This window comes from Paramisgurnus dabryanus, chromosome 20 (assembly GCF_030506205.2).
Source record: "Paramisgurnus dabryanus chromosome 20, PD_genome_1.1, whole genome shotgun sequence".
In the NCBI taxonomy this organism is placed as follows: Eukaryota; Metazoa; Chordata; class Actinopteri; order Cypriniformes; family Cobitidae; genus Paramisgurnus; species Paramisgurnus dabryanus.
In genome coordinates, this window is record NC_133356.1 from 17636185 (window position 1) to 17649590 (window position 13406).

At 38.0% G+C, this 13406-nt stretch overlaps 1 protein-coding gene across 2 annotated transcripts in view; it reads right to left on the reverse strand.

Moving 5' to 3' along the window:
• Positions 1-132: 132 nt before the first annotated feature.
• The window catches only part of col17a1b (collagen, type XVII, alpha 1b), a 30845-nt gene continuing 17571 nt past the window's right edge, over positions 133-13406 (reverse strand). For both annotated transcript variants that reach the window (XM_065296756.2, XM_065296755.2), the window contains exons 21-60: positions 12955-13005; positions 12833-12859; positions 12695-12721; positions 12563-12607; positions 12259-12363; positions 12125-12169; positions 11943-11960; positions 11795-11839; positions 11618-11644; positions 11483-11518; positions 11309-11371; positions 10813-10848; positions 10642-10713; positions 10453-10479; positions 10313-10348; positions 10127-10162; positions 9936-10016; positions 8174-8209; positions 7982-8074; positions 7817-7894; positions 7630-7671; positions 7315-7377; positions 6896-6955; positions 6756-6782; positions 6612-6656; positions 6335-6412; positions 6185-6232; positions 5097-5228; positions 4883-4990; positions 4468-4575; positions 4244-4360; positions 3949-4044; positions 3679-3825; positions 3372-3587; positions 3032-3217; positions 2413-2574; positions 2241-2321; positions 970-1050; positions 731-811; positions 133-596 (exon numbers count right to left, since the gene is read on the reverse strand). In XM_065296756.2, the coding sequence (XP_065152828.1) occupies positions 553-596; positions 731-811; positions 970-1050; positions 2241-2321; positions 2413-2574; positions 3032-3217; positions 3372-3587; positions 3679-3825; positions 3949-4044; positions 4244-4360; positions 4468-4575; positions 4883-4990; positions 5097-5228; positions 6185-6232; positions 6335-6412; positions 6612-6656; positions 6756-6782; positions 6896-6955; positions 7315-7377; positions 7630-7671; positions 7817-7894; positions 7982-8074; positions 8174-8209; positions 9936-10016; positions 10127-10162; positions 10313-10348; positions 10453-10479; positions 10642-10713; positions 10813-10848; positions 11309-11371; positions 11483-11518; positions 11618-11644; positions 11795-11839; positions 11943-11960; positions 12125-12169; positions 12259-12363; positions 12563-12607; positions 12695-12721; positions 12833-12859; positions 12955-13005 (2906 nt within the window). In that variant the 3' untranslated portion in view covers positions 133-552. The remainder of the gene's footprint in view (positions 597-730; positions 812-969; positions 1051-2240; positions 2322-2412; positions 2575-3031; positions 3218-3371; positions 3588-3678; positions 3826-3948; positions 4045-4243; positions 4361-4467; positions 4576-4882; positions 4991-5096; positions 5229-6184; positions 6233-6334; positions 6413-6611; positions 6657-6755; positions 6783-6895; positions 6956-7314; positions 7378-7629; positions 7672-7816; positions 7895-7981; positions 8075-8173; positions 8210-9935; positions 10017-10126; positions 10163-10312; positions 10349-10452; positions 10480-10641; positions 10714-10812; positions 10849-11308; positions 11372-11482; positions 11519-11617; positions 11645-11794; positions 11840-11942; positions 11961-12124; positions 12170-12258; positions 12364-12562; positions 12608-12694; positions 12722-12832; positions 12860-12954; positions 13006-13406) is intronic.

Consider the following 13406-nt stretch of genomic DNA (forward strand, 5'->3'; position numbering starts at 1 on the left):
GGCGGTGGAGGGTAGGAAACAGAGCCCCGCCCCTCCACCTGCCTGCAAAAGAGTGTCTGATACCAGGCACTGTTGCGCTTTTCAACCTCATGGGGGAGCTGTAAGTCGTTTTTACATGGAAACTACATAGTGTTGCTTTAAAAAAGATTTATTTACATCTTAAAAAGTGTTGTGAAATGTCCCCTTTGAAAACATCTTGCACTGATGTATCTTAACATATATCAGTGCCATTGTTTTGTCTGAAGATGCACACCAGTATTGTTTTTGTAAAAAACTACTTAAATGTCCTAATATAACTAAGTCCTAGTCCTGGATTAATCTAAACCCTGTCTGGGAAACCAACTGCACCTATGCGTGTAATGTTTGGATTAATATTGCATGCATTTGTTTAATTATAAAACTGCATATTTTGATAAAATAGCCCAAACAAGCCTCTGACCTGCATTACTTCATAAAGAGAGGCAAGTTTATGTATTTACTGTATCATCTTAAAAATATGTATCTTCTATATGATCTGCATGGCACAACATTCTGCTGTGACTTTGTAAGCCTTTACACACCCGTGGCTCTTCTCCATCTACCAGTCTGGATATCACCTAAAGTTCAATATAGAGAAAAACATATCAGACTGACTGCTGGATTGAGCTGGTGTTTTTTTTTAATAAAATATATTATCATCAGTTGGTTGACGTTTGCTACTAAGAATTTCTTTGACAACTTGTTTTCTAACCTTTTTCACCCTTTTCTCCTCTTGGTCCTTCGGGTCCTCTCTGCCCTAGCAGGCCAGGTTTTCCGGGAATTCCAATCTCCCCTATAGATCAGAACATAAAAGTGCTTTGAATAAGCATCTCTTCACTTTCCTTTTAGTCCTAAGCATCTTCTTCTTTTTCCTCTTGGCCCCAGGCATGCTGGCCGTGGAGTAGCTGCTTGACATTTGTTACCGTGAATGTGTTTGATAAGTTTTCTAACCTTTTTCACCCTTCTCTCCTCTTGGTCCTTCAGGTCCTCTCTGTCCGGGCAGGCCAGCTATTCCTGAACTTCCTATCTCCCCTGCAAATCATAAAAGAATCGCTTGAACGATAGCTGACATGATTTAGGTTATATTTTCACAAAATGTTCTGATGATGATTTTATGTAGAAAACAGTAATAAAAAAAAAGGCTTGAGCTGGGTTTTCACATCTTTAAATATGTTATTAAAACTCATAAAAAAATGTAAAATGTTGTATGCATTGCATTGGTTTGTTTGAAGTATAAAAAAAGTACTGCTTTGAGAATTCAAAGAGACTTGGCAAAAATTACACACAACACGTACAAAGTTTAAAAGACAGAGCCCACAGAGCCCAAGACAATTACTACAAAATATTAACACACAAGAGTATCAACAAATATTATTAACAGGTAAAACTGTAGTCAGTTTATTAACTGTGAGCTTTTCGTTTCTCTACTCATTTTGTATATTCTAATGAAACCCGGTTTCCCTAATATCCTGTGGCTTGGCTTTTTACCAAATTATTTTGTCCAATTAAAACCTTTAGTTGCGGTTTCCCAGACAGGGCTTATCCTAGTCCCAAACAAAAATTCACGTTTGAGCTTCCTTAAAGGTGCTCTAAGCGAATTCACGTGTTTTAGGCCATAAAACATTTTTTTGTTTCATACAGTAAACATCTCCTCACTATCTGCTAGCTGCCTGTCCCCTGAACACACTGTAAAAAACACGGTCTCTGTAGACAAAAACTGCAACAAAAACAGTGTGGTCAAACCTACCACCACGAAACTAACAAACGTGTTCCAGCCAATAAATGAAAAGAAGGATTTGGGAGTAGGGGTTGGGCGCGTTCATGACTCTTTCAGAAAGCACAGAAGGGAGGGGGAGGAGTTAGCTATGCTCCATTTTGTTTGACAAGGAGTGACGTCACACAGATTCGCTTAGAGCGCCTTTAATTTAAAAACGCCTTGTACTGACATAGCTTAACATATATTAGTGCCATGGTTTTGTCTCAAGATGCACACAAGTAATGTTTGTGTAAGGTTTGTTTGTAAAAACTACTTAAATGTCCTATAAGGACCCAAAAGGTTTAGTGTTTTGTCCATTTTGTACCATACAGCTCATATCGTCATGGTTTAGTCGAACCTTAGAGGGCCAACATTATACAATTATTCCCTTCAAACATCACTTTGTCCACTACTATAATTCATGGCTAACATCATTATATCATGATAAAGCTGCTGTCATTGGTACCTTTCTCTCCTTTAGATCCTGGGTATCCTCTTTCTCCTCTTGGCCCCTGCCTACCGGGTGGCCCTGGAATAGTCCCGTGTACTGAAAGAAATTATAGAATGGTTTGGAATAATTATTCATGCGGTGATTAAATGTATAATCAGTTTAATATGTGAATAAAGTGGACACTGACTTCTAAAGAAGTCCACAAGGTCAGCAGTCACGTTTCCATAGGCGGCAAACACGCGGCTATATCCGGGCGGACCAGGAGGACCAGCAGGTCCAGGGGCTCCTTGGAGTCTTCCTACTTGACTTCTCCAGTACGTCTCAGTCATATCCTGCAGTAGACCCTGATCTATGGTAAATCAATTCAATTTTAGTGTCATGTAGATGTGCATCATATTTTGGTCATATCTTTAATCAATTATATGCAAATACATTTTTATATTTTATGTGTGCCTTCTATACAAATAACGGTATCTTCCTTTAGATATATGTTTACGTAGCTCATTTGATAGAGTGCTGTGTTATTTTTATTTTTTATTTTATTTGTTTATTTGAAAAGGGACAATGTACACGTATCAACATTCATAACAAATGTAAGTGCACCCGAGTTAGCCACAGGCTAATTTTCATCGGCAGTCCCTTTGCCAACACACTGGTCATGGGTTTGATCCCAGGGATATCACACGCTGATAAAATGTTTAACTTGAAAGCCTCATAAGTCACTTTAGACTGTCAAATGTATAACATTTAACTGCTTTTGTGATGAATATGAACTCTGCTGCTTGGGAAATAATCAAACTACTCACTCTTAATGTAGTCAGTCACTTTCACTGCAACATTGGAGTAGTCCAGTGGTTCACCGGTCTGAGTACCATAGTGGTACTGGCTTCTGACAGTCTGATGACTATATCCTGGCTCACCACGTTCACCTTTTTCTCCTTGAGGTCCGGGAGGTCCAGGGAGGCCATAAGTGTAGAGTTTTACAGTGTCACCTGAAAAAACAAACACTTTTAATTCCCACTGCAATCAACCATCATGTGCAGCAAAATCCAAGACATGTGCGTGCTCATTCCCTGCTTAGATTCTGCTCTGACAATGCAGGGTGGAGTAGGGGGATATCAATCTTTCAGTGTGTGACAAACTCACTGTTAAAGTAGTCCTGCAGCTCAGAACGGATTAGGTCTCGCTGGGCCTGGGAAGATCCACTATATGAAGATCCGCTAGATGAAGATCCGCTAGATGAAGATCTGCTAGATGAAGATCCACTAGATGAAGATCCGCTAGATGACACAAAGGAGTCTCCTGGAGGTCCTTGGGGTCCTTGTGGACCAGGAGGGCCAGGAGGTCCTCTAAAACCAGAATCTACAAACAAGAAATCACATTGTTATTTTCCTGCTACATTGCGATTTAAGGTGGATAGTCAAATAATGTGCGGGCGTATCAAATGACTCACTGTGCAGGTATCTCTGGATGTCCTCCAGTTTGTAACCCGAGACCACAGAAGTGCTGCTTCCCGGGATACCGGGTGGACCAGGAGGTCCCTGTATCCCTGGAGGACCAGGAAGGCCTGGACGTCCAGTGCTTCCACTAAGCCCTGCCTCTTTAATTATATATAAGAATAATGTAAAACAATTAACAATAAAGAGTATATACAACTAAACTATAGAGCTACAGACAGTGTGTGGTGTTTAACTCAAATGATTGAAAATTATATGTTACATACTCTGAATCAGAGTGACTATGTCACTGTAGGTGGAGCCTGGTTGGCCTGGAGGGCCGGGAGGGCCTGGTGGTCCAGGTCTATTTATCATCCCCTTGTCTAAAAAACAAGTTTTACAAATGTCATTAGACAAAAATAATTTATTTTTAATGTCAAATTTGCATTGTAAATAGTATCAAGTCTAACGCAGAATATTTTTTCTTAAAGCTGCGGTATCTAATTTAATCTTTTAGATGCACTATAGGCCCTGACACGCTGCAGCTTAATCATTGGATAATCCAGCTAAATGAACACACACCATTCATCACCCTGAGGACATAATTTGCCACTTCCTGCGTGTTGAAGGTACTAGTAACACTGCCAGGCGCTCCAGGTGGCCCTGGAGGGCCAATTACATAACGCCTTACATCATCTCCTGAACACAAGAAATTCAAAATCAAACAATCCACATCAATAAAAACCAATAATATTCACAGATTTAAGGGAATCCCCATTCCAAGTACACTGGACATTGTTACTCACTCTGTAAAAGAGAAATGATGTATTCAGCGGATATACTTCCTGATGGGCCTGGAGGACCAGGTGGACCTTGGGGACCTTGGCTAAAAGAGACACCACTAGTTCCACTACCTGAAAATAGTTAATGATATTACAGTTTGACACTATATATAATACATGAAATAACAAAAAAAATTATATCACGTATCACTTGAATAAAAAACAAACGTTATTTTAAACAAGTATTGTCTGGCCAGGACCATTATATAACTTTGATTTGCCACTTGCTATTACCTTAACCCTAATTTTAAGTGCAAGTCATAAGTAGCTTGGTCTATTTTCCCAGATATGACTATTATAAATTTTAAAACATACACAAACAGACAAACTACACGACACAAATCTCTATTTTTGATTTCATGAGAGGTTTAAGACTTACGCCGAAGGTAGGCAATAACTCGAGATGCCACGTCCTCCACAGACGCTGAAGGCCCAGGTGGTCCTGGTGGCCCTTGTATGCTTGACAAATGCTGCCTCATGCTGTCACCTTTGCAGAGAGTCACACAATCATAAAGAAATGTTGTTAAGGGTGTACTTACACTATCCAAAGTATAGAATTCAATCCGAAATGACCAAGGTTAACAGGTACTCACTCTGCATATACTCCCTAATGTAATGACGATAATCTGCAACAGAATGCGATCCACTGGAATGCCCTGGAGTACCGGGGGGTCCTGGAGGACCTGGAGGACCAGGCTGCCCTGGGGGCCCGGCTGCAACCGACCCTGAGGATGAAGTATACTCAATGAGGGCAGAGGTCAACAATTGAGAAATTAATATATTATGAATTAAAAGCCATTGATTTCAAAACCAATACTGTGGGTGCATATCTAAATAAACCTGCTTAAAATAATCATCTGTAGAGGTGTCTTTACTAGACAAATGAGGATTGTGACTAAACATTAAGACAAATGATTCATACACCTAGACACTTAAAGTACATTCAGGGTTCCCACACCTTAGTTAACTTCAAATTCAAGGACCTTTCAAGGACTTTCCAGGTCCAATACCCTCAAATTCAAGGACAAAATGTGGGGACACATTTCAAGTGAGAGCAAGGTTACATCGTGTTACCTTTTAAGATACATTGTTACAGTTCCCTTTCGAGGGAACTTGTGCTGCGTCACTGCGGTGACACTTTGGGGACGCCTCCAGGGGTAAGTGCTGAATGTGTATATCAAATTCAACCAATGGTGAGGCTTAACGAAAAAGACAGGGTGACGCGAGAGCCAGGAAGTATATCGCTATCTGAAATATTGCCAAAGGCGGCGTTACAGGGATGCAGGAAGTATGGCAAGGGAGACCCAGCGTCTCGTTCCCTTCTCAGGGAGCAATAGTTATATACATAACCCGAGACGTTTTCATGTGTTAAACACAACTATGCAAAAAAGCATTTTGGTATTAATCAACATTCGCATACAGAAGATATAAGCATTTAAAACGAACAGTTTAGCACGTGTGCTTAAAAAGTCTAGAATTTTTATGATATTATCCTACACTACACAGGGAACTATATGGATTTTTTTTCCAAAAAACTTTTTGCATAAAATAGATTCAAGCTCTTTCAATGACCTGTATCTATGTATGTATATTTTCCAAAACTTCCCAGGGCCTTGAATTTTTTTCCCCCAGATTCAAAACTTTCACCCGTGGGAACCCTGTACATTATGTGAAGATTTACCTCTTGAGTCCGTTTGGTATATTGTTCTACCTGGCGTTCCAGGATCCCCTGTAGATTTATTGAAACAGAAATAAGACTCAGGAAATAACTTGAATCTTAGACACTGTAACACCTGTGTTTACTATTTTATAAACATAAGTCCGTTTTTACCTTTTTGGCCGTCTCGTCCGGGTAGTCCAGGTGATCCTGGGGGACCGGGTGGTCCTTGACCCGTACCGTATTCAGTGACTATAATAATGATTCATTTCCATATTAATTGTATGTTTCATTAAACACTGATTACTGACACACAGTTAAAAAGTTTTACATTTTAAAATTGTTAAATGTAATATTAAGCAGATTTAGATGCTGAACACATAGATACACTGCAATTGTTCAACAATACTTATGAATGTTTTAACAATAAAGAGGTTTGCTGTTAACTTACTAACTCTACCCGAACTTCCTGGAAGGCCAGGCTGACCAGGTTCCCCTAAGAAGTAAAAAAATAAAGAGTTGAGGTTCTTTAGATTTAAGGAGTGTTCATTATTCATAAAAATTATTGTGACCTTTGAAGTGAAAAAAGCCTCACCTTGGTATCCCCTTGGACCTTGGGCACCTTAAGTTAAAACATACATCATTAGATATCTAATAAAGTTAAGTAACTACTTTCTGGTTTGATGCAGAAGCAAATGAAGCATCAGTTTTAAACATTTGAAAAACACAATTTACCTGTTGCTCCTTTAGGCCCTTGAGGTCCAGGTGGCCCAGGTGGTCCTGAAAAAAATGTTCCTGTGTTGCAGAATTTGGCAAGATGTGAGACTTAAGAAACCACGCAATTTTACACCATGTAAAACCAAATGTGTCTGTCTGTCAAATCCAGGCTAAAGTCTCATAATCTAATGATGAGATTAGGAGCATCAAAGTAGTCAGGAAGATGGCTTTCTATTATTGATTTCAATCATTGACATGGCCTTACCCAGACAAGAGATTCATTTCTTCGTTATTATCATCTGCTATGTGAAATAGGCTACCAAATGTTTTTTTACATTATGTAGAATGATTTTATGTAGAAAACGGCAAATCAAAAATGACTGTAGCTGGGATTTCACAGACTGGGTCACTAATATGATTTAAGGCTGTAATCAAACCTGAATTGGGCACAAGGGTTCCTGAATCTCCTCTGTCTCCTTTTGGGCCTGGTTGTCCATATCCTATAAGACAATCACAAACAGTTGAAAACAGTATGCTACTAAAGAAAAGTATCTACTAGGTCATCTCATCCTATATAGTTTATATACGGCAATATGAATATTCGACACTCAGTGAAGATTTAATATCACTGTATTGACTGTAAAGGAAGTGACAGAAAAGTCTGATGCATTTAGTGTATAAATTATGAGTGTGCCGTGACAGTACAAAGTTTTAGAGGAATAAAATATTTGGAGAGAATAGCTTTTTTTTACCAGGCAAGCCTGGTGGTCCCGGTGGTCCTTGTATAGAATTTCCTAAAGGAGGATAAAAAATGTAAATTGATTCAAAGCATTGTTAATTGTCACAAGCCAACCTATTGTGTTTCTGTTACAAACACAGGACTCAAAGACATAATTCAATATGCTGTTCCTGAAACCTTTTTTACTTGTATTGGTATACCTGGAGGTCCAGGAGGCCCTGGTGGACCAGGAGGACCAGCTGGTCCAGTGACACCAGCATTCTGAGCACCATAAACACCTAAATTATCAGACAAACAAATATTAAATTCATGTGCCTCTTTAATCTGTTTATGTTAATAATAGTTCGTTTTAAAAAAAGACTTACTTCCTGTGTGCCTTGAACTCAAAGTCTCACTAGTTCTCACTACAATACCAGGTTCTCCTCGATCTCCCTGATCTCCCTTAGGACCTTTAGGACCTGCATAAACATGGAAATTAAAAGTTGTATAGAACTTCATTTGTCATGCTTATTTCATGGAAAAAATAGGAACAACAGATGCAAACGATTCAAATTTACCAGGCTGACCAGGAAGTCCAGCAGGGCCAATGGGGCCTAGTGTGACAAGACAGACATTTCATACATCAAGTATATTGTAGACAAAATTAAAAATATAGTCCGGTAGATCAAAGTAGTGTAAAGTGTAAAGTATTTATCATTCATGACACTGAAATATATTTCCTTTACATATGCAGTACAATTGTTACATACATACAGTACATCACAAGTAAATAGCATAGGCAGTTGTCATAATAGTTATAAAATGGTTGTTTAAGTTGAGTTTATCTCTTCCCAGACAATGATGAGATATCTGATCATTTAAGAGAAAACATTTGCATAAAAAACGTGTTACTTATGAGGTTTAAGGGTTATTTGTAATACTGCGTTTGTCCCCTAATTTATAAAAAAACAATTATATCAATTATTTATTAATTTTACACTGCGTTTATGTTTTGATAATCATTCTGAATCTGATCTCTAACAAAATTCCTTTACAACAATGCAATTATTTTAGCTTTTTTGCAAAAAAAAATATATTAAAGAGTCTATAAGCAGAGAAGAAAATATAGATAGGATGACATGGTTTTCCCCGTTTTGTTTGTTTGTTTATCGTTTGTTTGAAAGCAATTTGATATATTTGTGTGTTCACATATTTTTTAAGAAAATTTTCTTGGAATTTTTTTTTTGGAAACTTTTGTGAAAATCACAAAAAATGCTGGCGGGCAACAAAAAAAAAAGGCTGGCAGCGAATGAGTTAATCTGCTCTTTTACTGGTCAATGCTATTACTGTTCATTTAAAGGTGCAATGTGGGACAAAAATGGAATGTAATATACATAACTATACTGTATTATCAGTGGTGTATGCGTTTCGAAAAGGAGGGGTGAGCTGTGGACTGAGCCGTTGGTTGCAATTCACAGTCTCACTTCTAGATGCAGCTAAAAGTCTCACATTGCACCTTTAAGGGTGTACTCACACTATCCAAACCAAACCGCGCTTGGGGGTGATTGACCCCCAAAGCCTGATTTGTTTGACTAGTGTGATCGCTCTGTACTGCACCCGGGCGCGGATTGGTTAATCGCGCCGCGGCCGGGTTGCAGAGGTGGGCTGGAGCGCGGATCACTTGGGCTCAGCTGAGCACGATTCAAAAGGTGAAGACGTCAGTTGCGCGACCACTCACCTTCATCTGCCTCCATAAAAACCTTCTGATGCGCGCAGGATAATGTGAATGTCCGAGATGCACACGTGACAGATCAACTAAGCAATATGATGACATGTGAGAGGGCTGTCTGTAATCGCGCACCAAATGACTCCGAATAAAAACACAGACTTATCATTAAGGTGGGCTCCAGTGTTAAGAGAGAGCTTTACTTCCTGCTTTTTTCAAAACAATCGCATCTTAATGACAAAGCACGCCTGGGCTCGGATCGATAAAAGTACAGTGTGAGTGCGTGCATCTGGGGTAGTAGGAATGGGTCACAATTGCGCTGGAGCATGGTTTGGTTTGGTTTGGATAATGTGAGTGCGCCCTAAATGTCTTGGTGTTAAAGAGCTTATACATTTTAGACAGAAAATGATGTATGATTAAATGTCGAGACATGAAAATGCTTTTGGTTTTCATAAAATCTGTACCTTTATTTATAAACAGCTTTGCTAACCAGTGAATCACATGAAGACCCTAACGCAATAAACATTTTTTGCTGTGGCATTTTTCGTGTCTGTTTAAACTGTCACTTTGTTTGATTGTTTTAACAGTGAGATGTATGAAGATTATGAGCATACCTGAGAGTCCTGGAGCTCCCTGTGGGCCAGGAGGTCCAGGGCTGCCGGGTGGTCCTGGGATTGCCACTGAGCTTGAGCCTGCTGTAAAAATCAGTAAAGTCCACTTTACATTAAAACCCTCAAAAAAAGATTTTCACCTAATTTGCTGTAGTGAACTGTTCAGTGGGGTCTAATGCTTCATATAGTCTTACCTGCATTAATCACTCTTCCAGGTTCACCGGTCTCACCTGTAAACATTTTCACAATGATTTATTTTGAAATGTTAAACATACTTCGAATTACAGACATGATTTAAGTGTCTAACAATACAATACTGTAAAGACTTAAGATTTAATAAACACAGATTCAGTAGTAAAACTAATGTAATCACACAACACCTTTAGTCCCAGGTTGACCAGGATTGCCAGGAATGCCTATGATAAATCAAATCAAAATATTTCAGCTCTAAACATGAATGAAAAGAAATTGTAATTCACAAAAATATAACTTGAAAAAGTGTAGTGACACATAGTGATACCTGGAGGGCCTTGAATCCCAGGAGTTCCTGTTTAACAGGCGGCAGTAGAAAAATTAACATCAGACAAAAAAGCACCTGTTTCTTTTACGATTATAATAATTATTACATGGTAAATGATAAGAACTGTGTTCAGACATGCAGTACAAGGTGTTTTTTTGACATTAAATAAGATGATATTGGATCGTATACCTGGTATCCCAGCATCACCGGGTGGCCCAGCCGCTCCTCTGATTCCTGGTAATCCAATTGACCCAGACTCTCCTGGGTATGAACAAAAACAAGATACATATTCAAAAATAAATAAAGAAAGAATTGCAAACAATCAGTAGTGCAAAATCTAATTATGAAAATACCACTTACCCCTTTGGCCCTTTTCACCAGTAGCTCCTTGAGGCCCTGAAGTCAAGTTAAATAAAGTTTATTTGTATAGTGCATTTCACAATACAAAATGTATTAAAAAATGCTTTACATAAAATGTCCCTCAAGCCAACCCAAAGCAGTGTGGCAAAGTCAAGGTAGGGTAAACATAAAGGAAAAGAAAAATAGATATTAGGGAACTTCTGTACTGTACCAAGCCAAGATTTGCAATGAAAAGTTTCAGGCTATATCAATGCTTTTAGTCGTATGTAGTCAAAGTAAACTCACAAGTCTTTGCAATATACTATTCAATATAATAATATCTGGAAATACCTAAATATCTTTGTAAATACAATATGTAATTTGTTCATAGTTTTCATCTTCACATCTTTTTGCAGCCTATAGAATGTTTCTGAGGATAGTGACACATAAAGGATCAACACTTTACTGTCAGAAATGTGCTATTAGTTCTTTTGGCATGCTCAAACAGATATATCACCTGAAGATCCTTTATCTCCTTTCTCTCCAGCTGATCCGGATCTCCCTGGACTCCCAGGAATACCTGATGCAGTGAAAAAAAGTTGAATCAAACATTTGTCTTGCTGTATATTTAAACATACTATAACATATCTCAGTCATGCTCTTTGTTACTACTCGACCTAAATTCACACACCTGGAAACCCATTGTCTCCTTTCTCACCACGATCACCTGCAATACAATACACATATCAATTCACATATTCACCATCTAAAATAACAAGGTGACTTGGTATATCACATTATAAGAACTATATAATGAGTTACAAACCTTTACTTCCGGGAAGTCCTCTGTCACCTGCAAAAAATGAAGTCATTTTACACCAGTAAACATTATATTTATAGAATTAAAAATGAATATAATTATATTAATAAATAAATTGTTGGATTTTGAGTTGAATCAAATCATTTATCCACAGCAACTACAAACTATACTATATGTACAAACCTTTTGGACCAAGTTCACCTCTGAAGCCTTGAGGGCCTTGTTCACCTGCACAGGAACAGGTTACAGTTTTATATTTAGTCATTTTTTATGTGAAGTGACACTAAGTATGAAGTCAACAATTTTTTTTCAAAATAAAAGAGTTAATTACCATGTAATCCAGTAGCACCTGTTAAACAAACAGATATATGTTATATGATATATTAATAAATACGGCAATACTTTTTAACTGCACAACGATTTCCATGTAAAACATTGTACTGTAATCAGCTGAGGCCACAGACTATTATTATTAGTATTTATGACACAAATAAAAATGTGTATTGCATTAACCTTTTGGCCCAGGTGGACCAGCTGGACCAAGGGCACCAGGGAAACCTGGACAACATAAAACATAAATGTTTAACAAAGTAATGCTTTTAAACTGGTGAAGTTATGTATGATAAGTTCAAAAGTCTCAATGTTACCCCTGTCACCCTTTTCTCCAGTTCCTGGTGGCCCTGGCTCTCCACGGGGTCCAGGTTGTCCATCTCTTCCCCTAAACCCTGGTGATCCTTCTGCACCATGTTGACCTGTAAAACACATTTCTAAATATTAGATAAGGCTACATCTCATGATTTTTATATGCACTAACATCAGCAGTCAGTTACAGCCATATGGACTGTACTTCTACAAGCCATAACATTAGGGGTAAATGTTGACTTTATTCGAGATGTACCACTTTGTATTATTTTAGAAACATAAATGATCTATACATTTTAAATGTGGCACCTGCATTTCCTTTTTCCCCTTTTGATCCATCCCTTCCTGGTAATCCTGGAAACCATCAAAAGACAATGAAATCACACTTCTGTGTTACTACTATATTATGACTTCTAGAAACAGACCAAGCATTACTCCTACCTGATTGTCCTGGGAAACCTGTGTCTCCTAAAAAACAGGTTAAAAGCATTTACGTACTGTACTGTACTGTACTGTATGTGAATCACTGAGAGTATGAGCATTGAATATACAGCTATACAGTTTAAAATTTTTACAAACCTTTGGGCCCTGGAGGTCCAATTTCACCTAAAAATGGTAAAAGAGGAAACATATAATGACACTGGAAAAATAAGTTTCTATCTACAAATTCACAAAAGTTGTTGTTACTGAAGTTTCGGTACCTTTGGGCCCTGGCAGTCCTCTTTCAGAATTGACTAAAGTCGCAAGGTAGCCTGCACACACAATAAGTGAGTAGTTAAAATGTTGTTAAAACACAGAAACCCAATCTTTTGGATGAATTACTTCACATTATCAAAGCCACAAATTTGCTTAGTAGACACCTAGAAACAGGACATAATCTTTCAAATGTAGTAGTTGACACAGTAACACTTTAGTTTATGGTACAATTCTCACTATATTAACATACTATACTAGAAAGCATATTACAAGGATATTGGATGTTTATTCATACATATAGAGCACATATTAATGCCTTTTTCTGCATGATCCTTTTATACATCCCTTAATACTATCAATACCTAAACTTACTATTAACAAGGTAGTTAATACAAGAACCTTATAAGCCGTAAATAAAGGTTTATTGAAGCAAAAGTCATAGATAGTTAGTAAATGG